General features: G+C 42.3%; 3 protein-coding genes across 5 annotated transcripts; 2 read left to right on the top strand and 1 right to left on the bottom strand.

Moving 5' to 3' along the window:
• The first annotated feature begins 575 nt into the window (after positions 1 to 575).
• Positions 576 to 13,676, top strand: mmp11a (matrix metallopeptidase 11a). Its single transcript, XM_030772597.1, has 8 exons — positions 576 to 823; positions 6,239 to 6,504; positions 9,120 to 9,263; positions 9,391 to 9,524; positions 10,095 to 10,312; positions 10,595 to 10,799; positions 11,659 to 11,922; positions 12,380 to 13,676. The coding sequence occupies exons 1-8, from the start codon at positions 713 to 715 to the stop codon at positions 12,496 to 12,498; spliced, it is 1,461 nt and encodes a 486-aa protein (XP_030628457.1). The 5' UTR covers positions 576 to 712; the 3' UTR covers positions 12,499 to 13,676.
• Positions 13,677 to 14,109: 433 nt separating this feature from the next.
• derl3 (derlin 3) lies at positions 14,110 to 17,283 on the top strand. Of its 2 annotated transcripts, none has more exons than XM_030776099.1 (7): positions 14,110 to 14,398; positions 14,942 to 15,007; positions 15,123 to 15,196; positions 15,466 to 15,559; positions 15,981 to 16,176; positions 16,347 to 16,437; positions 16,920 to 17,283. In XM_030776099.1, the coding sequence occupies exons 1-7, from the start codon at positions 14,309 to 14,311 to the stop codon at positions 17,056 to 17,058; spliced, it is 750 nt and encodes a 249-aa protein (XP_030631959.1). In that variant the 5' UTR covers positions 14,110 to 14,308; the 3' UTR covers positions 17,059 to 17,283. The 2 variants fall into 2 exon arrangements, with proteins under 2 accessions (XP_030631959.1, XP_030631967.1); XM_030776107.1 differs by having other exon boundaries at positions 14,110 to 14,395.
• A 1,058-nt stretch (positions 17,284 to 18,341) lies between these two features.
• On the bottom strand, positions 18,342 to 22,643 carry smarcb1a (SWI/SNF related BAF chromatin remodeling complex subunit B1a). 2 transcript variants are annotated; one of them, XM_030782381.1, is made up of 9 exons: positions 22,488 to 22,643; positions 21,754 to 21,865; positions 21,482 to 21,590; positions 21,102 to 21,239; positions 20,781 to 20,908; positions 20,212 to 20,378; positions 19,840 to 20,030; positions 18,986 to 19,117; positions 18,342 to 18,668 (listed from the first exon to the last, which is right to left on the bottom strand). In XM_030782381.1, the coding sequence occupies exons 1-9, from the start codon at positions 22,569 to 22,571 to the stop codon at positions 18,629 to 18,631; spliced, it is 1,101 nt and encodes a 366-aa protein (XP_030638241.1). In that variant the 5' UTR covers positions 22,572 to 22,643; the 3' UTR covers positions 18,342 to 18,628. The 2 variants fall into 2 exon arrangements, with proteins under 2 accessions (XP_030638241.1, XP_030638233.1); XM_030782373.1 differs by having other exon boundaries at positions 21,482 to 21,611.
• Positions 22,644 to 22,848: the final 205 nt, after the last annotated feature.

Raw genomic sequence — 22,848 nt, forward strand, 5'->3', positions numbered from 1 at the left:
TTACTTTTATTTACATGGTTTGCATTTGTATATCAATTGAGTTATGAGCCAGAGTTTTTCCTGAAAAAGGCTCACCTCCCTCTATTTAAGGGTACTTCTATTCTCGTCACACAGTATGACCGTTTTTGTAAAAAGTTGTTTTTTTTTCAGGAACTCCGGTTAACTCTTAAGTGTGAAGGCAAACGAGGAGATCAAAAGGCAGAACTACCTTAAGGAAATCTACATTTTAATCTCCAGGTAATAAGGTTTATTATAGCTCTTGGAGACAGAGTGGAAGCTGACACATAAAGCCGTGTACTAACTCGAGAAGAACTCAATTAACTGCATTACTGCCACCGGACTACGTTGACGGCTACAAATGATTAACATTATTGCAATGCTTGTTCGACGTTGAACTCTAATAATCCTCATAGGGATATGCTTTCATATGGTTACTTTGGGTCCACTTGGGTTCCACTATTATGCACGGGTTAGCAGCGGTAAAAGAGTTAAGAGTCACGTGGGTGCAAGTTATAGTGTCACCCAGCCCGTGAAAAAAAAGTGTAATTTGAGGAAAGGGAACAAAGAAATCACTCCATATAAAAACGCATCCTGATTTTCCTCACCACTCACTTGCTCCGCTCAACGCCGCTCGTGCCGCAAGCATACAGCTCTTCTTTACGGCTGCTTTTCGCGCGAACGAGCTGCTGGGTCAGCTCGTGAGAAGAAAAAGATGCAGGTCTTTGGGCTTCTGGCAAGCGCTTTCGCCTTGTATTTCTCGCTTAGTGTACACTGTCTGCCACTGCATGAACAAAAAGGGGTGAACAAGCGCAAGGTTTCCAGGGTGAGTCAACATGTTTTCTGATAGACTCGTTTGCATTCGCGCTAAGAAATATCTTTAGTCTGATAAGTCTTGATTTTTTTTTAATAATGTGTTGCACATGTAGGCTATTGTAGAAGATGTAAACGTATTTTAGATCGTTTTAACGCACGAAAATCTCGTGCAAAAAGTTATCTTATAGCAACATATGACATATCCCGTTATGTGAAATACTGGAAACAGTGTCATCCTTTCAGACTTGATTCGGAAATGACTTGCATCTGACAGACATACAGGTACGCATCACCGTCGGTAATGCTTTATCAGTGCACTATAATATAATGCATATTCTACTGCAACACAGATGAGGCTATTATATAAATTGTAATGCGAGTCACTTATTGATGCTCACAGTTGTTTTGGTGGATTGTTTTCTTGAAATGCTTTCACTCACTATGGCTCCTCTGTAGCCTGTCCTAAACTTTTGCATTAAATGGTGACATATATATATATATACAGGTATTGTGGGGAAAAATTGTAAAATACTTCTGCTTTGTCGTACTCAATGATAAGCCACCTCGTAAGAGCCACCACAATGACCTGCTGCACCTGCAGTCTCAGCTAGTGGAAAACAATAGGGCCAAATTCAGTGTTATGTCTCTGGCGATTCGACCGTAAGCCTAATCGGTAGTGTTGTCAGTCTGTTCTCTCATTGTTGACAGAAGACCGAGTGATTTTGCAGGCATGGACAAGTTTCTCTGTCTGCAGCTTTTGGCTGGATACACACACACTGTCCCTGCTCGCCGCTCTGTCCACGGATACGTGGAAAGTAACGTACGTGTGTCCCCGTTAACCCAGCCTTAGTGGCGTTCGGTGGACTTAAAGGCATTTGCGTTTTTACCGGGGCAACGCCGCCAAAATAGCAAACTAGAGCAACGGTTAGGTAAATATTGTTTTCAGGTATCATGTTTCACCAAAATAAATCCACTTGCCCCAACACGTGGAGCATGTGGGGGTATATATTCACAAAAGGCAAAACAAAGCTTTAAAAAAGCAGTAAAAACAAATGCAAGTGCAAGCTGGTCTTTTCAGAGGCACCAAGACACGTCAATCACACAGGAGTGCTTTCACGCTGCACACATACCAAACCGTAGCCTGAGGACTTGGGAGATGATCCCAGTGGAATAGAGAATACATTCATCATTCTCATTATCAAATCAGAGGGGAACCCCCCCCCCCCTTCCTCCCCCCGCCCCGCCACGCCACAGGAACCATCACAGGGTCAATCAAGGAGAGAGTGACATCATCACATTTAGCATCTGTGGGCTTGGAATCTCGAAGGGAGGGAAAGGTTCACTGAGGGCGATTGGATGATTGTTCCAACGCAGTAAGAGTTCCCAACGGTTTAAAGCTCATTCTGTTTCAGGACAGTTTGTCGCTGATATTACGTGATGCAGTGTCATAAACGACTGGGGATAAGATGGTTTCCGCGCCGACTGTGTAAATCAACAGCCACACCTTATCTCTTTAGACCCTCTGTCTTTATCTCTTCCACACAATCTTGGTTTTAAACACGGAGCGTAAGCCTGTTTAAGAAAGCTAAAGCCTCTTCTCTGTGGCAAAAACCTGTAAATATTTACCAAGGGTGGATTTCCTTTGAGTCTGATTAATCTTAATTCTTAAAAATCCTTAATCTTATAAAGACTCGTCTACATTGGTGGACCTTGCACTGTGTACATAAAATAAATTTAATTAGAGGAATTCCACATCCTGTGTTTCCATTCAGAACAATCTTTTTTCCTCTTCTCAATTTAGTATAATTTAGATATAAATCTATGATAAAGAATCTCTTAAACAACCGTAATTGTGCATTTTCATTGTGGAAAAAGGGGGGCATCGGCCGAGTGTAAAGATAAGAAGGTTTTACATTTGCGTAGGTTGGGGATGCTCATTACGAGAGAGATTCAGTTTACTTCATTTTGGTATCAATTTTTGTTGTTAGAGTGATTTCAGCGCTTCGTGTGCAAGAAGGTATGCGTTTTGTTATTTTGTTTATTTCGTAACTCAAGGGACAAAGGAACTTACATAAGTTCATTGTAGGTAAGTAGGTCAATGCTGAATGTAACGCTGTATGTTTGTACTGCTAAGTCAGTGATATGCATAACGCTGTGCATCCATACGAACCTTGTATAGACATGTTGGCTTTGTTTTGTGGATTTTAGTCGGTCACAGATTCTGCACAGATCTGTTGTTCACTATAACCGCACACTTGACCAGATACGTGGAATCAAAAGTATTATTCACTGTCTTCTTCATCTACACTCATTCATTTCAAAACATGAACCACAATCAGAGGCAGGTTAGATATGGAGTACGGCACAGCTATCTGTATTTGACTGGAATCTCTTTCAGCATGGTTAGAGTGAATGATGGATTTGGGTAAACACAATAGTCTCCGGGACTCCCTGTAACGTGCTACCAGGGGGATCTTGATTTCGAGATTTCTTCAGTGGGATCCATATCATGAGCCAACATGCCGGACGGTTCCCCAGAGCCAGCCAGCAGCGTTTGGCACAGCTTGTGGGAGCCATGGAAGGAGATGCCTCTCTATTGTTAGCCTACATAACTTTGCTTAATAGCCTTATGGCAAAGACAAAGGCAGGATTTAAAGGGATAATACGTCTTGTTCTTAACACCGAAAACACGTCGTTCTGTCTGTTTCTTTTTACAAAGTCAAAGTTTCAAGTCTCTCAGACCATAAGTGGAGAACTTGATAACACCATGAGCCCACACTTGGACTCCTAAACTCTGGGTTTTTGCTTACTTACTTACTTACTTTCTGGTCCAGGCTGGTGCTTTGAACTATGTGACAAATATGCAGAGAGAGGAAACAGCAAAGGTTGTGGGATACACTCCATTTAATCGTCCATGCATCACTGATAAAGCGCTTTTACTGTGTTGCTAATCATCTTGTTTTTTCACTAAATGACACCACCTTGAATCAACATCTTATTTTCCCGCTGGGTGAGGTATTTAGTCAAAAGACAAATCAGCATACAATGAAGAAATACGATATTTAAATAAAAAATTAAATTAAAAAAATTGAAGATATGGTCCCTCTACATTTAGCATGCACTGCTAGCATAATACATTCTCATTGTGTAGCATCGGTACTCCGTTATAGTCCCATCCACTGTACAGCTATGTGTCCAGACATGCCTACCATTGTTATGGAATGGGCTGAGCGCCATTTGCCTTTAGCTGCTGTAGTTGAAAACAGCTGTGTACTGTGTTAACAACGTGGAAAGCACCTTACCTGGATGTGTGTGAGTCAGAGAGTGAAGTCCTAGCCAAGTGCTTCATGACTGTAACAGAGGTGTGACTGAAAGCCCAAGGTTGAGTGAATCCTGATGAGTGTGAACAGTGCATAAAGGACTGGGCAAGTTTGAAGTGTAATCACTGGATGTTTCAGTTATGTGTGTGTGTGTGTGTGTGTGTGTGTGTTTGTGTGAGTGTGTTTGTGTGTATACACACTTCAGAAAACCTGAGCCTGTGTCTGAGTCTGTGTGTGTGTCTGTTTGTGTGAGTGTGTGTTTGTGTGTATACACACTCCGAAAAACCTGAGCCTATGTCCACTTCAAATATCCATATACCATTTCACATTTGCCATGTGCCCCTTTTGAGTGGACCTTTGAAGTGTGTACATCTGACGTTACACATATCTGGTGTACGTTTGAATGTCAGATGTATAGATGATGTTTATTTTCACCTATTTATGTGTGTATGTGCGTATGCATTTTTTTTTTTCATGGTTTTGTGGGCTGTTGTTTAAAATCCCGCACAAGCTAAATAAACCTCTGATCTAACAAATGTGTCTAACATAAACACAAGCCTTCCCCAGCCCCGCCCCTCCCCTACCCAAGCTTCACTCTTCTGAGTCCGGTTTGAAATGGCTCTAAAAACCGCAGCAGAGAGGCCATCTCTTCGGCTCATAGGATCCGACACATTCCACGCTGATTCCTGCTGCGCATTGTCCCCTTTATTTCACTGCCCCCCTCCCCCCCCCCCCCTTACCCCGCCCCACCGGTCAGGAATTACAGCTGTGTCCCTGTCCGAGAACGAGGCCAGGTCACGGAGTTGAAACAAGAATAACACGTTTACAAAGTTTTACAGTATGTACTTAAACGTCAACAGAATGCTGACGGCCCGGCCTAAAAACGTGCCTTGAACATCCGTTGGAGCTCTACTGTACTAATTTTGAGTTTTGTTTGCGTTGGTCGGAAGGAAGAAAACAAGTAAAATCTTGCAAAAAAATCTTGCTTCAGATTTTCAAGGTCTCCTTTGGATTTACTGGTTCATACAAAACATGGCTTCAGGTTAAACGACATTGGCAAAGATCCATTGGCTTTTTTTTTTTTTTTTTTTGAAGATGCTAGACACACAGAAAATCACACAGGCAACAAATTCTAAAAAAACCCCCCACAATTCTAAGACACGCTCGTAGAAGATACAAGACTTCACACGTAAAAGTAAATTAGCCTATCACTGCTTTGGCACATACCTAAAAAACATGTTTTTCACCTAATTAATGTGCAGAAAGAAAATGTAGACAGTTTGCAAAAAAATGAGAACAGCTTCCTGAATTTTAAAGCTTCCATAAAAGCCACAGATTGGGGCCTCAGAGAACCAGTGAGCTACCAAGGGCACTACTCTCTTTCTCTCTCTCTCTCTCTTTCTCTGTAATTTACGCCCTGGTTAATGAAGCTAGCCATTTCCTTTGAATGCTGCTTAGGGAGTTGTGCTGTTACCAGTGGATCTCGAAATTATAACTATATTGTAAACTTAGCCAAGAATATCATGTTCAACAGCGGAAAAGCCAGCGGTGCCCAAGCTTGCTGACTCCTTTGGTAACAGAATGATGACGGATTGGTATGTTTATTTTGTTTACCGATATTTGAACACACCTTCTCTTATCAGTTGCCAGTTGTTGCCGTGCCCCAAGGCAAGCATGATGAAAATACATTATGCATTTCTTAAAACAGCATGCAAGAGAAATCATCTAATTCGAACTCAGTTACCTTTTAATGTGGAGACGGCGCTTAATTTTGGTGAGAAAGTTTATTAGCTCTCCTTTCTACTCATTCTTTCGTGGTTCAAGGTGTTCTTGTTGATTCTTGTCCCTGCACCTGTGGCTGCCATTGTTTTGGCGGGAAAAAAAAAAAGCTATGGAGCTTTCCCATTGGTTTGAATGCCCACAAAAGCAGCATTTGATTTCTACAATCAGTAATGTTCCCATCTGTCTCATTTTGCTCTGAAAAGTGAGCGCCTGTTAATCACTAACTGAGTGTGTGTGTGTGTGTGTGTGTCCCTGTCTGTCAGTGTTTCTTTACTCTCTGATACAGTATCCTTAATAAGCTGTGATTAATGTCTCTGCTGCAGGATTGGCTGCAGGGTTCTCATCGCTCTGATGTGAAGAGAGGGGCCAGGGGGGCCCACCCACAGGAGACGCTCAAAGATACAACATGGGCCAAGAGACGGGCGTCAGAGCCCACCCAGGCTCAGCACTCCTCAGGAGACTCTAATCGACCCCGCTGTGGTGTTCCTGACTATCCCACCCAGAGGGAGGTTCATCTTGGCACAAGGCATCGGCCCAAACGCTTTGTCATTTTTGGTGGGCGCTGGGAGAAGACCGACCTCACGTATAAGTAAGGCATGCTGCATGCTGCACACACACACACGTGTACACACACACACACGTACACACACACACACACACACCACACACACACGTACACACAAACACACGCACACACACACGTACACATACACACCACACACACACCACACACACACACATACGCATATGCACTCATGCACACACACGCACGCGCACACACACACGCACACACACACACACACACATGTGGACACACCTTCGCCATATAACAAAAAGCATTCAGTAATTTCTGTTTATATATTAAATTATTGTCAGTGAATCATGGAGAAAGACTGTTTTGGGTTTATTGTGTATTTGGCAACACACTGGTACCACACCTTTCTCCTCATGTGCCACCTTAACAACTGAGGTATTTTGTCATGAAAGAGTACTTTGTGTTTTATCAGAAAGAGAATGGTGATGTAATGTGTGTGAGGTCTGTGTGTGGCATGATAGAATTTCTTTATGGTTTTTGCCTGCTTCTTTTCTAGGAAAAATGTAACCATTTGCCAAAATGTATGTCTTTGCTTCTCAGGTGTTCTTTCCTATTTTTTTTTTTTTTTTGAACACATACTTTTTGTAGAACTGTAATGACCAGCCTGTGATCTGAGGAACACTCTCCCAGCATGCCTTGCGCTTTAAAACATATTAGCTGATGGTACCCTGTTAGTAATGTATCACCCATTTGAAACAAGCACCAGTTTCGCACAAACATTTTGAAATGTTTCATGCACAGTGCAATTTGTGTGTATTTTTTGTACAGAGGAGGGGGAAAGATGATTTTTTTTTTTTTGTATGCCAAGAGAGCTAGATCCTTCACCAAACTGTCTACAATCATGTATGTTCATGAACTGCACCCCCCCCCTCCCCTTACACAGGTAGGAGTGCAGACAGGGGCTTTCTCATCCCATTTTTTTTTTTTTGGAAGCAAAATGAAGAAAAGGGGGCAATCAACACTGTTTGCACCACCATCCATTCAAAGGCTCTAGACCGTGGAGTGTGCGGGGGGTCAACGGCGGGCCACCGCCTCTGCCTCTCTATGGGTTCTCATCAGCTCTCTTTGTATCAGCTAATGTAGCGTTCCTGATTACCAGCGCGGATGGGGGCTTGGCGTAGAGGCGGTCGCGCACCCCTGTCATGCTACCTCAACTCATAAATCCACCCGTGTGCATGCTCAGTCCAGCCCGCGCTCAGTTGTCACGAAGGAGAGCTTTCTCGGGCCCGTGGTTCACATTTGTGAGAGAGAAATTCCAATAGATAGCTCTGACAAAAGTCCATTTTAACTATAAATGTCCCCCCCCCCCGCTATTCTGTTCTGTTTAATGTGCCCATACTTGTAACTTGTGAAAACGTTATTCGTACGGGAAGCATATTGATAAGAATAAGAAATGACAGGAAACACCCAAAGCCTGCTGCGTAAGGCTTCTGTATTGTGGCACTGTGCTCATATAAATATGATGGGTTTTTGAGAACTCTTGTGCAACACAATCCTCAGAGTAGCTTCTGAGAGTATGTAATAAATTAATCTGACTGTTATGAAATGAAAAAAAGAAAAAAAAAATGGAGGAGCGTTTGAGGTGACAGAACTCGGGAGTGTGTCTGGGCTTGACTGTCGAGCACGGAGCACATATGAATGGACTTTTGCCAACGACAGATATTTTAAAGTCATGGTTTTCATTTTAACAGATTAAAAGATTATCAGCATTCTTGAGTTCTGTATCCTAAGGCAGTGTTTTTCAGTCTTGTGGGTCACGAAGGGGGACATAGTGGAGCAGATTAAAAATAAATAAATAAATAAAAAACCGACCCTTTTTTATGCTTGCTTGAAAAAAATGGCAAATTCCACAAGTGATGCAAATGGGAAGTCGCTGACATGGCTAGAAATAGACATGAAAAGAAACAAAATAAAATTTCAAAACAAGTTAGAGGCAGGAATACGTTATTGAGAACACACTCCTTTCTGGACTAGTGTAGACCAGTAGGCCAAAGCTTCCCAATTTTTTTTCAGTGTGCGACCCACAAAGAGATTTTACTTGTTCGCCAATGAGATGACAGAGATAGATAAACCATCCAATCAGCTCGTCCTCTGTCATTTTTCAGATTTTGTTACTGTAGTACCAAACGTGTAGTACCAAATTTGTAGTACCAAACTTCCCTACCTCCAACACAAACCAAGAGTTAAAAAATATAAATATTCAAGGCTTGGATATAAAGACCAGGTGGGGTTTTATCAGAACTAGAGCAATATAAGATCGTGCGCCATGGGAGCCAGGTGGCCTTTTAGAGTGATAGATAGTGGGGAAAGTCTAGTGTGCTGTGATGGTGGTCTCTGATGTGGTTTAGTGTGTCGTAGCGTCGGTTGGTGGTCCGTTAATTAAAGTTTGCATGTGCGCATGAGAATGTGCTGATATTTTTTCCTATGTGTCTACACACGCAGTCTTCGACAGCGGTGCAAGGATGCGTGAATGAATGGGGTTTGTTGGTTTTACGCGCTGTGAAGTTACACGCCGTGCGTCTGTGCATGTGCGCGCGTGTGTGTATGTGCCGGAGCCATGCGCCGCTTTCCAATAACGCGCGACGTCTTTTCTTTTATCTCTCGTTCAGGATAATGCGTTTCCCGTGGCAGATGAGTGAGGACAAGGTACGGAGGGTTCTGCAGGAAGCCCTGAGAGTTTGGACCGAGGTGACGCCGCTCACCTTTACCGAAGTCAGAGAGGGAGACGCGGACATCATCATCGACTTCAACAGGTACGGATGGCCCGGGCGGCCGAGGACAGCCTGGAGCTAAAACCTGGAGGATAGACTGTGACTGAGAGCAAAATGATGGTCTGTTTCACACCTGTGTGTGTGTGTGTGTGTGTGTGTTAATCTACAGGTACTGGCATGGAGATAACTTGCCTTTTGACGGCCCTGGGGGAATTCTGGCCCATGCGTTTTTTCCCAGGACGCACCGGGAGGGGGACATCCATTTCGACTATGACGAGTCCTGGACCGTAGGGAACGATTTCGGTGGGTGTTAGAGCAAGTGTTGTTGCCCCCCTGATGGAGCCGCATTCCTCGCCGTGGAGTTAGCTGAGCACACTAGATCTGCTGTCTAAGCTTGTTTCAAGTTATCAACGATTCGGCGCAGGTCTGAACATCGCAAAAGCGTCTCAAATGTTATAAGGACAAATCACCGTGACAGATGGAAAGGTTTGAATCGAAATATAATGCTGATCTGTCTAAACTCCTGTCATGAGACGTCCTCAGGAATGCCTTTCAGAACCATTGAGAAAAATAACATATTTCAGTAAGGAAAACAAAATGAAAGAGAGTTATGACAGCACTGATTTATGTACGGTCACAAAATGTTCTGAGTTTACCGTGAGGAAAGGTACAAGAGAATGAAAACAAAGTGAATTTATTGGCCTTTATCCGACTGAGTTTAAGACCCAGATCTACAGAAGATTAAATCCAAGGTGTAGCGAAGCTTAACAGAACCACGTTAGCTATAATAGTAATTCTTTTCTTTTCTTTTCTTTTCTTTTCTTTTCTTTTCTTTTCTTTTCTTTTCTTTTCTTTCCGTCCCCCCATCCGCAGGTACAGATCTGCTGCAGGTTGCAGCCCATGAGTTCGGTCACGTGCTGGGTTTGCAGCATTCCCTGGAACCTGGAGCCATCATGTCCCCTTTCTACAGTTTCTCCTATCCGCTCCAGCTCAGCGAGGACGACAAACAGGGCATCCAATATCTGTACGGCCCTCGGCCCGAGCCCCCAGCCCCAAGCATGACAGAAACCAATGAGATTATCATCAGCGCGGTGAGCAGGGAGACGTCCTGTGCTTAAGAAAACATAACAACAACATTTAAAGCAAAAAAATGGGGGGGGGGGGGGGGGGGGGGGGTTACAAAGAATTTAGAGAGAAAAATGTTGGTTAATCTCTGTCCTCATCTTTTTTTGTCTCTCATCGTATCCCTCACTCGACACACCACCCCTTTTCTCACCCCCTCTTTCTTTCTTCCTTTCATGACTCACCTTTCTCTATCCCTCTCTCTCTCTCTCTCTCTCTCTCTCTTTCTCTTTTGGTTTCCGTGGTTGCAGCCGGATGCTTGTCACACGAACTTTGACGCGGTGTCCATGATCCGGGGGGAGCTGTTCTTTTTCAAGGCCAGCTACGCCTGGCGTATTCGGGACGGCCGGCTACAGGAAGGTTACCCCGCCCTGGCCTCCCGCCATTGGAGCGGGATTCCTGAGAAAATTGATGCCGCCTATGAAGACAAAACTGGCAATATCTGGTTCTTTGAAGGTGGGCAACATGGCAGTGAAGTATGCTGTGATTTGTGGTTGTCTTGAATGAGGGAGCAGGACTAGGCATGCCACAGGATACAGATGTACGGAGATGGGAGATATAGCGCTTCCCCTTGACCCATATCTGAATGGAAACCTCCAGCTATGTACTGCTAATGACAGGCATGATCAAACACGAATGCCAGGGAAAACGTACGGTGTCAAATATATATTTATATGCATATATATATATTTACAGCAGAACATATATGCGTGTGCCAATCACACAGACACAAAAAAACACACACGTCAGACCTAGAACTCGTGAAATTTTTTTACCTTAACATATTCAAACACATAAGATTGCTCTGTCATTTAAAAGATAGTAAATTTCTAAAAACAATCAGGGGTCAAAGTGAAAGATTCATGTGAGGATAACCACAAAAGAGTGATTATTCTTTCAATGCCATTGAAACCCACAATTATGATGTTATAATGCACGTGTAGAGCACATGATTTACACCTGTTTTACCACTAGGGGGAGCAACTGTCTATAACAAAATGGACCATAATCAATTTGACATCCAACCGTTTTTTTTTTTCTTACCACAAACATGGTAAAAGTGTGTTATCACAGTGCAGATGTACGAGCTCAGACTCAGGCGTTGAAATGGCCCAAACACACTCAGAACGCGGCATGACACAGCACATACACCGTTTTACTTCCGCAGATGATCAGTGTTTGTAAATTCCCATAATGATCAAAGGCTTTTAAATCAAAGAAAATGCCCCTATGTCAACAGACAATATTATAAGATATTATATATATATATATATATATATATATATATATATATATATATAAATTGTTCCTGCAGGAAATAACTACTGGGTGTTTGATGCTGAGAAGCAGATCACAGGACCTGACACACTGCAGAACCTGGGTCTCCCCGTCGGCAGTATCCAGGCGGCCCTGCGCTGGAGGGAGAGGAATGGCCACCAGACTTACTTCTTCAAGTCAGGGGCCTACTGGCGCTTTGATCCCCTCCAGAACCGCGTGGACACGGGCCACCCCCACAGCATGCAGCAGGACTGGTGGGGCATTCCCGACGAAGTCGACGCAGCGTTCCAGGATACCCAGGGTAAACAACGATCGGAAGTTTAATTACGGTTGAGAGGAGAGAAAAGTAAACTTCTCAGCATCTAATGGATTGCAGTTCTCAGATAAATGATGATGGCTTCCAGATGTATCACATTAATTTGGGATGTGCAGCAGTTTCTTGGCAATACTTAACATGGCCTCACTCAGCTTACAGTACAATATTACATTTGGATGATATTACTCACCATTACATGGGGACTACTTAGGAGTTTTATTTATTTATTGTTACTGAGATGCGTTCCATCAGTACATATGCTTTTCATTCCAAAGACACTTCATGAAACAAATCCAGATAAATAATGCATAATGTTTGAGTCAGTTTAGATGGTGATATTAACAAATGTTTCAGTTCGGGTTTTTTTTTTTCAGTGCTAATTTTAACTTGGTGTAAATCTAAATGTGATACGCTGAGATTAAACTTCTGTTTCATTCTGCAGGCTTTGCCCATTTCATCAGCGGCAGACAGTACTGGAAGGTTGACCCAGTTGAGCGCAAAGTCCTGGCGGGTTACCCTCGTTACGTTGGCATGGACTTTTTTGGATGTGGCATGCCATAGGCCTCTTTTTTTTTTCCTTTCAGTCTTTTCTTTTTTTTTTTTATGGACACAGCTTCTCATGTTGTTGTCTTGGTGAAGTAAAGATAATTTGGGCCATGTTCTGAAAACAGATCTAACGCTTTACTCCAGCGGGCGGGGTCAATTCACCTCATTTCGTAAACACAGTAGCCTCCTCAAAAGCTGAATGGATTTTGGAGTCTGGAGATCAAAATCAAAAAACTAGTTTCATGTCATGTGTGACGCTTTAAATGACATCCCTTATTCCATGATTCTTTCTCTTTTGTTTGTTTGTTTGTTTGTTTTGTTCTGTTTTTACTTCTGTAAACTCTGAACAGTTAAAAATCACAATCTTATTTATTCTCAGGTACATAATGCACATTTGACCATATCTATTCATGTGCAGCTATGCTTGTATTTATTGTTTTATAGACCAATGGTTGTACTGTAGCGTTTGGGACTACATGAGATCCAATCAAATGGCTGTATAGTTGAAAAGAGCTCTTGGATGTCTCCTACAGTGAGAATTTCCCCTGAATATTCACACAGGTGTCTCATGCAGTTACAATCAACACACTCCTTAAATGTTGTAGCATACAGGAGACAACAAGTGCTTCTCCTTATCACGGTGCTAAATACTTTGTCAATAATCAGGGACCGATTAATTACCTGCAGTAAACAATACAACTCTCGGCCGAGTATCCCCTAGACGGGTGTGCTGTACCAGAAATGTATTAACAGAAGATTCTTTTGTGATTGTGCGTTGCTTATTGCAAAATGACCGTTGTAGTTACTCACTTCCCGAGATTTGTATTTATTCGTTTTTCTTTTAGTCTTAATGCTCGGAAGAGTTCATTCCTAACAATGATCTTCCCCGTCCTTAAGATGCTCCTCGTGATTTTAACGCGTAAGCACTAATCAAAGAATGGGCAGTTCTCTTTGATGTGGACCCGTGACTGTATTGTAAAACAAGAGTGTCTCTTGACAAACTGGCGTTTTCAGTGCAGGACACTGATGTTATTTTTGTTGCATGTTTTCTGCCCTGTTTGCCTCAGTATTCATATGTAATTTGGTTAGGGATACATTTTCTGTTTTTTAACCCTTGTAAATAGCAATCCAACTAATACCTGCCTCTGTTTCTATTACCATACTCTTTTGTTATAATCTCATTAAACCATGTATTTTTTTTTTTTTTATAAATATTACTGCGAACTACTCATATTTACTGTGTAAATACAATTGAGTCATTTTTGCATTTTGTTTTTGTACAAATAAAGTTCTTTTCCCACGCCCAAACCCTATTTATTATTTGTTCTAAATATCGAGCCTTGCGTTTACAAATGAGAGGTACCATTTCAAACAGCTACGGCATACAAAAAAATTAGAGAAGTCGAAGACACAAACAAACGTTCCGTCTGAGTTTCATTTGTCCTTACTTTTAATTGGTCCACGAAGTAATAGCGTTATTGCGCATATATCCACGTGGAGGTGCCATTAAGTCTGTGGGAGGTGCTCAAGTGACTGGATCAGCCTCCCGCCCCTAAACATACTCAAAGCACGCTGTGCTGTGTCAACCAATTTTTCCATGCTGTGACTCACGTGAAGTCCTTTCAAGTGAAGTTGGGGTCAGCTTTCCAAAGGAATTACTTTTAATCGGGAGTATATATATCGAGAATTTGCGTTGTGTTAGGTAATTATGGTCTGTTGTCTGTGGTTAGCTAAGTGTTTATGTTATGATGCGGCGTGAGTGAAACGGTTGCGTATTAATGTAACGTTGCCTAACTTTTTAAATACAAACATCGCGGAAGACAAGATGGCTTATAGCGTTACTCAAGAATACCTTCAGATACCTCCTGTCACCAGAGCGTACACGACTGCCTGTGTTCTGACAACAGCTGCTGTGGTAAGCGAATGGAGGATGCTTCTAGATTTTGCGACATAGCATACATGTGAATGTTAGCAGCCACTATGTCTGTTGCCATGTATTGTAAGATAACGTTGCAGCGGCACCCTGCTGCAATTCCGTGTGTTTGAGATTGCACAGTACTTTTCAGATGTTTTAAAGACTAACGTTACATTTTATACAGCGTCGCGATATTAAACAAGTGATCACTCAGAGTGACAAGATGTTGAATGAGTTGTTGCCATATTACGCATAATGTAGTATGGCACGATGGGCTTGTGTTTTTTCAACTGCACTTGATAATTTTGAAACCCCATAATAAGCCCACGTAAGAAAAAAAGTACAATAATTTAGAGTCAGATGCCATTGACTTTGACGTTTTTATTTTGCACTTGAAAATTCAGTCAGCACGAGTAATGTGACAGGATTATTGTGAATCTCTGCTTACTCTTCTTTGGTCTTATCCCCTATGTGCCTGAAGGCAGGAAAACATGTTGGTCTAATTTATGTTCAGTCTAATTATATCAGTAAATTATTTTACAGCAACTGGAGTTCATCACACCTTTTCAATTGTACTTCAACCCTGAACTCATATTAAAAAGGTACCAGGTGAGTGCTAGTTGTTTTCCTTTGTTCAAAAAAAAAAAGAACGTCTTATTCTTTTGTCAGTGCTGATTTTCTTCATCTTCTAATTTTCTCACCTTTTTTTAATCCACTTTCACAGTTATGGCGACTGATCACCAACTTCCTGTTTTTTGGTCCCCTCGGATTCAGTTTCTTGTTCAACATGATCTTTCTGTATCCTTTTTTTTTTTAATCATTATTTTTATTGGTCAATGTGTAGATACCAAGAAAAAGAAAAAAAAAAAAAGAGGAAAACCTTTAAAAACAGGGTATGAAAAATTCCACAATGGTGTGAATAGGACTCTAGAGAACAGACACACACAAACACACACACACACAGTTGTTTTTTTTTTCAGTGAGGATACTTTGCATAACTGCCACTCTGCCCTGTTGCAGCTGTGTATATCTCACACCACACTGAGTTCACGTCCTTGACAGAGTAGATATCGGTACTGTCGAATGCTCGAAGAAGGCTCTTTCCGTGGTCGCACCGCAGACTTTGTCTACATGTTTTTCTTTGGAGGACTTCTAATGACTGTATCCTTTGCTGCTGAGTGGTGTGGCTATGTCGCGCTAACACTGTATTTTTTTTTTCTTTCTTCTTGTTCCGTATCAAGGCTGTCATCATGTGGTTTTAAGATTAACCCTCCGTTTAAATTCTCCTTCTCAACAGAGGAGATTAGAAAGAGTAACAGCATCGAAAGCTTTGCATTACCAGCAAAACTGGTTCCTGAACACTTGTCCCAGCATTGCATATGTTAGAATATTCTAACGAATATCCTGTTTAAAGCTTTTATTATGAAAGCTCACGTATTTTTAGCCTTTGCGGGTGAAAACTAGTAGTTCTGTATAGCCATTTGTGTTCACGTCTGTGCAGCAGAGTTTGTATTCTCTTGTCCCGTAGCCCTGTGGTCTAAATATAGAACGATTCGGTTTTCGTCTTTAACAGCCGCGCTAGTTCTTCGGTTTCTTTGCCAGTCTGTTCTTCCTGGGTCAGGCTTTCACGATCATGCTGGTGTACGTTTGGAGCAGACGAAACCCCTTTGTGCGAATGAACTTTTTTGGTCTCCTCAACTTTCAGGCACCCTTTTTACCCTGGGTGCTCATGGGATTTTCACTGTTGCTAGGCAACTCCATCGTCATTGACCTTTTAGGTATGTTTACTGTCTTCCAAAGCGCTTGTCCGCTACACTGTGCAGAGAGAAGTGCGGTATTATTCTTTTACATTACAGATTAAAACCAAGGCAACGGAATTAATGTCAGACATTTTTAGTTTTATAGTTATCTGCCACTCTACTTTTTTTTTTTTTCTTTTTTTGCAAAGGTATTGGTGTAGGACACATGTACTATTTCTTGGAGGATGTGTTTCCTAATCAGCCAGGTGGCAAGAAACTGCTGACAACACCTGGACTGTTGTAAGTATGGTTACAGCAAATCAACACGATAAACATTAATACGTGTAAGTAGAAACTAAGGTGCAAGGAAGAGAATCTGATATGAGTTGTTGCAAGCAGGGTATTACATCCTGTATCAGTCCTCCTGACACCCAGGAACCTGCTGTGTTGTCACAATCATGAACACAATTTAACTGCCTTGAATCTGTTTCTGAATAAAATGTTCATGCAAAACCTTCAAAAAAAAAAAAAATCCAGTGTCTTTACATGTTATCGTGGCGCACAGCTCAGGCCTTTGAGCCTAGAGCTGTCGGATTTAGTTTCTACAACCAAATACATGTCTCTGACTTAGGAATGTACACAGCTCTTTGGCATGTAGAAATCATTCTTTGAGTAAGCGGAGGACAAAAAGCAGAACACCTCCGGGTATTTGCGAGCTAGACCTTAGCTCTGCTGCTCTAACCTGATTTGTTCATTTAACTATCTCCTTCGTCTCTCTACAGACGAGCTCTTTTTGACCCGGCGGAGACCGATCCCGACTACTCCCCTCTTCCGGAAGATCAGAGCGGCGTGGTCCGGCAGGGACAGGGTCCCGACGGAGAGCCGATTCAAAGGCAGGAGGAGCAGGATCGAGATCTCTAGGAGGCCAGACGCAACCTCGTTTAGGAGCCAGAGTTCTCTACTCTTCGGCGCGTAGGAGCATCAAGAAGTTAAGGACTATTAAAGACGACTCAACTCGCCAAGGCTTGTACAGAACCAAAAAGGTCACACAGATTACATTTCACCCAAATGGATGACCCAGTTTGTCCCCTCTCAGCCACTGTAGTGCCTCCGCCCCTAAATGATCAGATCAAGCTGTTCTCTTTTCTTTTTGTTTGTTTGTTTGTTTCTTTGTGTCTGATACCGAAGATGACCTCACAACGCCAGCGAAATGTCCACGGACCGCTTTTTCCTTTGGTTGCATTGTTTTGGAGAGACAATACCTTTTGTGTTCTGGGTTTGTGCCGTTTCACATTCGGACCATTCTCTCTCTATTTGACCAAAGGTCAGTTCACAAAACAAAATGTTCACTGGGTAGACGTTTGACATATGCAAAATAGCAGCGCTTCCATCCACGCAGCCCCGAGAGTGAGAGCAAATGTACTCGTAAAGCGGCAATAGCATGGTCATAATAAACGTATTCATCATAAGGATGTGTTTTCGGGTCGCGTCGTGACACATTTGGCCTTTGTCCCTAGCGCGGCCGACCCCTGGAGCACCATAACACAGGTGCTTTCATTGACAAAATGTGCCGACTAGCTGAAATGCAACGGAGAGCTGCAGACTCTGCACTTTCACGGCCCCACTGGCTTTGTGGGCAAACGCCTATGCCACGCAAAAGAGTTTTCCGTATTAGAGACAGTAAAAAAAAAAAAAGGACAAACTGAACAGGTACGTAGTACTGTGAAATTCAAAGGTCCTGCAGATATTTTCTGTCACGGATCAAATCGCTGACTCTTGCCGACGATGAGTTTGATTAAACGTTTCAGTTCGAAGAGGGGAGAGATTTGTAAAAATGTCAGCTTGTCTGCTTGAATGGACACTGTTATGAATCATAGGTAATGGACCATCGTCCATGACTTTTGAAAATAAAGGTTTTAAAAGATGTGTTAAAAAAATGTCTTTCTCTACTGAGTTGGTTTTCTTAACCAAGGAAAGCACTGTTTGTTATGTATATAAATTTTTATTTAATCACATTTTCATTAATATCGATCATTAAATACATCCATAGTGGTGGTACTTGGAGTGTAAAATAGTTCTGAATATATAAAACACCAGTTAAGACGGGGAAGCACGAGTCGATTTGGAATATTAATTATTTTATTTAAAAGAACAAATAAATCATGTTTACAAAAATGGTCTCTATACACAAACAACAAAACAAAACGATTTAACATAACCCAAAAAAAAAAAAAAAAAATACTCTCACATTATCCAACATCCATGTCCGGTCTTGTCTCTCAGGCTGGGGAGGCACTGAGGGACATGGTTAGAGCAGAGAGGAGGATGCACTGAACAGTTAAAACAGAGGAGAGGAGAGGTTTGGCCAATGAGAGAAGTGTGTCTTCTGGACTGACCGGGGGAATGTCTGTGTCACGGTCTGTCACTCTTCAAGTTGTGGGAGATCATGGATGACTCAGTCTTTTTGTTTGTTTTTGTTTTTGTTTTCCCTCTACCATGCCGGGGCTGTGTTAGCAAGCCGCCTCATTCGCCTGAAATACAAGCAGCATCGTCAGAGTGATATGAACAATCAATCAATCTGTCAATAAATCACCCACCCACTCATCTCATAAATAAGCTATGTTTATAGAAATCTCAATAGAAATCACCCTTTAGCTTCAATCTCTCTCTCTATACATTTTATATATATATATATTCTCTAACTATTGGAATGTGTATGATATCCTGAGATGGTCGGCTGAGATTTGTGACTCTCTCCCTGTTACTGATGTACCTGTTTGAATGCACATCAGAGAAGCCACAGCTGATATATGATTGGTCCATTTCATGTCGCACCGCGTTCACCTACCTAGTGTTTCTGTCTTGGTCCCGGATCTTCTTTTCCATTTCCGCATCCGTCAGCGTCTCCAGCAGGGGGCACCACTGGTCAGCGTCGCCCGTGTTTCTGATGGCTATCTCCACAGTGGGCAAGGGATTCTCACTGTGGAGTAAAAACAACCAGGTAAGCACCGTTGATGACGCAAAAAAGGCCCCTTCCAGGAGCGGATCACGTCGTGTTATCATGGATTGGAAACTGATCTTGAAGAAAGCTACAGGATACTGGCAGTTCCTCCACGTGCGAATAGAAAAAATAAATCTGCGATTCGGGTAATGAAATGTCATGACGAGCGTGTGAATAGAGAAAGATGTTGAGTTGGATTAGGAATGGAACAAAATGTTGTAGGTGAGAAGCTGTCCGATTGGAAACAGACTATCTGGCAGACTTAGGTGGAGCTGTTTGCTCCTTCGCTGTACTTTCACACAGATCCTCTGTTGCCTTGACACTGCCGTTTGCACGCAGGCACACAAACAGCTGTGTCGAAACACTTCAGACTCCACAGTCAAATACAGACAGACTGAACAGCCGTCTCAAAACAGCCATGAGTCACAGTTAGGATGAGGAAAAAAGACTGCTTTACTCCAACTGTTAGGAAAGCGGTGCGGCATTTCACCTAATTTGTTATTAAAAGGTAAAATGTCAAATTTCTTACTGCATTTCGTAGAGTCATACCCTTAAGCAATACACCACAGGAAGCTATGCATGATGCACAGAGCCACAAGTGTGTACTTTGCAAGTGTATGGACATTATGCAGGATGTATCTCTACCTGTGAGAGCTGTGCATGTGAAGTGGATTATGGGTTTTGTTTTTTTTTGTTCTCACCTGAAGGCGTAGGTCCTCTGATGCCAGCTAAGCTGGCCTCGAATACTATATGCAATAGTCGTCACAAACTCTCCTCCCAGGCCTAACTCAGAGCACAGCTTCAGGGCAAACTTCTCTGGAGAGTTCTCTTTCTCAGACATGTCCCACTCAAATTGGTCCACCAGAGAAATGTTCCCCACATGGATGTTCAGCTACAAAACAACACAAAAACAAAAAAACAAAACATTTAGGGAAATGTAAACAACGGCAGCAATTTTGAATATGACAGACTACATTATGGTTTACACGTCTTTGCCCCTAGACATCCTAGCCCTGAAGAGCAAACAGAATGGCCTTGTAAAAATATGGTTCGGTGGGCTGTGGTTCTGTTACCTTGATGATGACCCTCTGGTCTGTCTGCTCGTCCAATATGCTGTCTGTGGGGTAAGACTCAATCTGTTGGCGGATGGCTGATGCAATGGCGGGAACAAACGTGAGTGGATTCAGGTCCAGGTCATCACACAGGATCTCAGCAAACATCTCTGGCGTCATCAGTTTCTCTACAAGATTCAATCAAAAGACAAAACCATATCAAGCTCCTCTCCTGAGATACATTGGTTTGGGATGGGTCACTTACTGGACATGATGATTTTTTTTTTTTTCTGCTTAGGAAGAGATCCACTAATAGAGGCTTGACAGTGTCGGTAAAGATGGATCATTTGATGTGCAGGATTTCTGTTCAGCAAATTAAACAGATTAATTTTTCTTGTCAGGAAAATAAAAACCATTTGAAAGTCATTTTCAAGCAGATGACTGTGAAGAATAGATTGGGGAATGAGGGTTCTATACAACTGAAATTAAACAAATCTATTTCAGATAAAACAAACAAACAAAAAAGTATAAGAAGAACACACTTCACATGTGTTACGAAATCTAGAGAGGGGTTGTGAGGTGAAGTCTACCGTTCATATTCCACGTAAAGGCATCCCGCAGTTTCTGCCCATCTATTTCCATGTCAAGTCGGATGGGCACTAAGACCTCAGCCTGAGAGGCATTTTCGTGGATCACAGCTGGGTCATGATCATCAAAGCTGCAGAGTGAGACAACAAAGAACATTCTTGAAGCTGCTTAAAAATAATTCCTGCACACATTTTTGCTACTGGTCTTCTTACAATCGTTTGTTTAACTAAACCATTCTCTCTTGCTTCATAAATGTATTTGCCTTGTTTTAAGACACGTGGGCTTCTGTTACTTATGATCCCTCTCCACAAGTACAGACTGACCAGAGCGGGAAGGTCCTCTTCTTGTCCCGGCCAAGGCGGTTGCGGTTAATGGTGGTGGAGCAGGGCACAGCGTCAAGGTGATGGGAGCTGTTGGGTAGGGTGGGCACCCACTGGCTGTTTCTCTTGGCTTTCTGCTCTCTGCAAGTAGAAATATGCAGAATGTACAGCATGAATACTCAAAGAATATATATATATATATATATATAGAGGAAAAGAGATCAGATTTGAAATGGTTACTGTCACAAAACATTGTCTTTCCAGACATCTGTCCTTACATTATTTGTGCTTCAAACGTGCCAGCTAGCTAGCACTGACTCATACAAGACATTTATCAAACAGCATCAAACAAGTGAATGGTCCAGGTGATGAGGACGCTGTACCTGAGGTAGGCTGGAGGTTCTGTGCTGATGGAGACAGCCTTATACTTCTCATCGTGACCTTCAAGGATCTCTTCAACTTCAGAGGCCTTCAGCAGCGTCACACTGGTGGCTAAAGTTGTGTAACCGTGATCTAACACAAAGAAAACACTGACGATACTACTGCAAAGAGTAGATTTAGCTACTCAAGTGGGACCAAATGACCTGTTTTTAACGTAGTTTTATTACATTTTTGATTTCTTCGCACTGACAAAGATCAAAAAAAGGAAACTCACCGTGTGACGATGCAACTATTTTTTTCCGTTCCTCAACTGACGCTAGCCTCCTTGACAACGATGGGTACCGTTTGTACAGTGAACCTCTGAACATACGCAAGTAATTCCCCACCTACGAGAAGCGACGACAAGATTGTACGTCAAGATGTAACAGTACTGAACGATAACTGTTAAACTCAATCGTTACTATTTTAATGTAAATGTCAGTTGATATGTGTGACTGATGTCCACAGCACCGAGGACACCACTGCCACTGTCCACCTTCGATGAATTAACATTCAGCTTTGTCACTGCTCTAGTTCAAAAGAAGAACCTAAGTGGTCCGTGTTTGCTCGAGCTAAAACATGTTTGACTCCTGTGCTTACAAAACGTCAGTGTTATTACTGTGGGTGGTTACAATCAAATTGAGAACATACGTCCTTGCCCCAATTCCAGACAGTAAACAGTTTAGCCATACTAACTTGGGGCTTGTGAGGTCACCTACATTATAGTGAAAATACTAGCAAACCCAATCATAATACTGTTGTCAGTGTCTTTTTGTGTCTCGTTTAACGACAGCTACTATGAAATTTACTGTCATACATGACTCCGAAAGTACTACCTGTAAAGGCTTCAAGTTACTGGTTAGCTAAGCCATACGCGTGCTAGCTAACCTAGCTGACACCGGCGAAAATGGATGTTGCTAATCATGTATTCCAGTTAACAACTGTTAAGTTCACAACGACAAAACCAACCTCTGAACCGATCATATAAAACTCTCCACCCTCTTCAAGCTGAAATTTCACCGGTTTTTGACCGAACGTTTTGCTCAGCGCCATGTTTAAAATGTAAGTTAGCAAATAAAAAACTGTAAGTGCTCCGCACAGACGCACTGTGCTTTCACAGTCTGAGTTGACGCATGGAAATGACATCAACGTCTGTCGAACTCTGAACTCCGTCAACTACTGTTCTTCACATCTCTGCTGTTGTTCCCATATATAGATGCCGCATTGGCCGCTGCTGTATGTCGTCACTATGCGTCTGCACGTCCGCCATATCGGAGCGGTCAAGATCCGCTAGTAAACAAATACAATGTATATGGAAAGAAGCAGACTT

Source organism: Chanos chanos, chromosome 1 (assembly GCF_902362185.1).
Source record: "Chanos chanos chromosome 1, fChaCha1.1, whole genome shotgun sequence".
Lineage (NCBI taxonomy): Eukaryota > Metazoa > Chordata > Actinopteri > Gonorynchiformes > Chanidae > Chanos > Chanos chanos.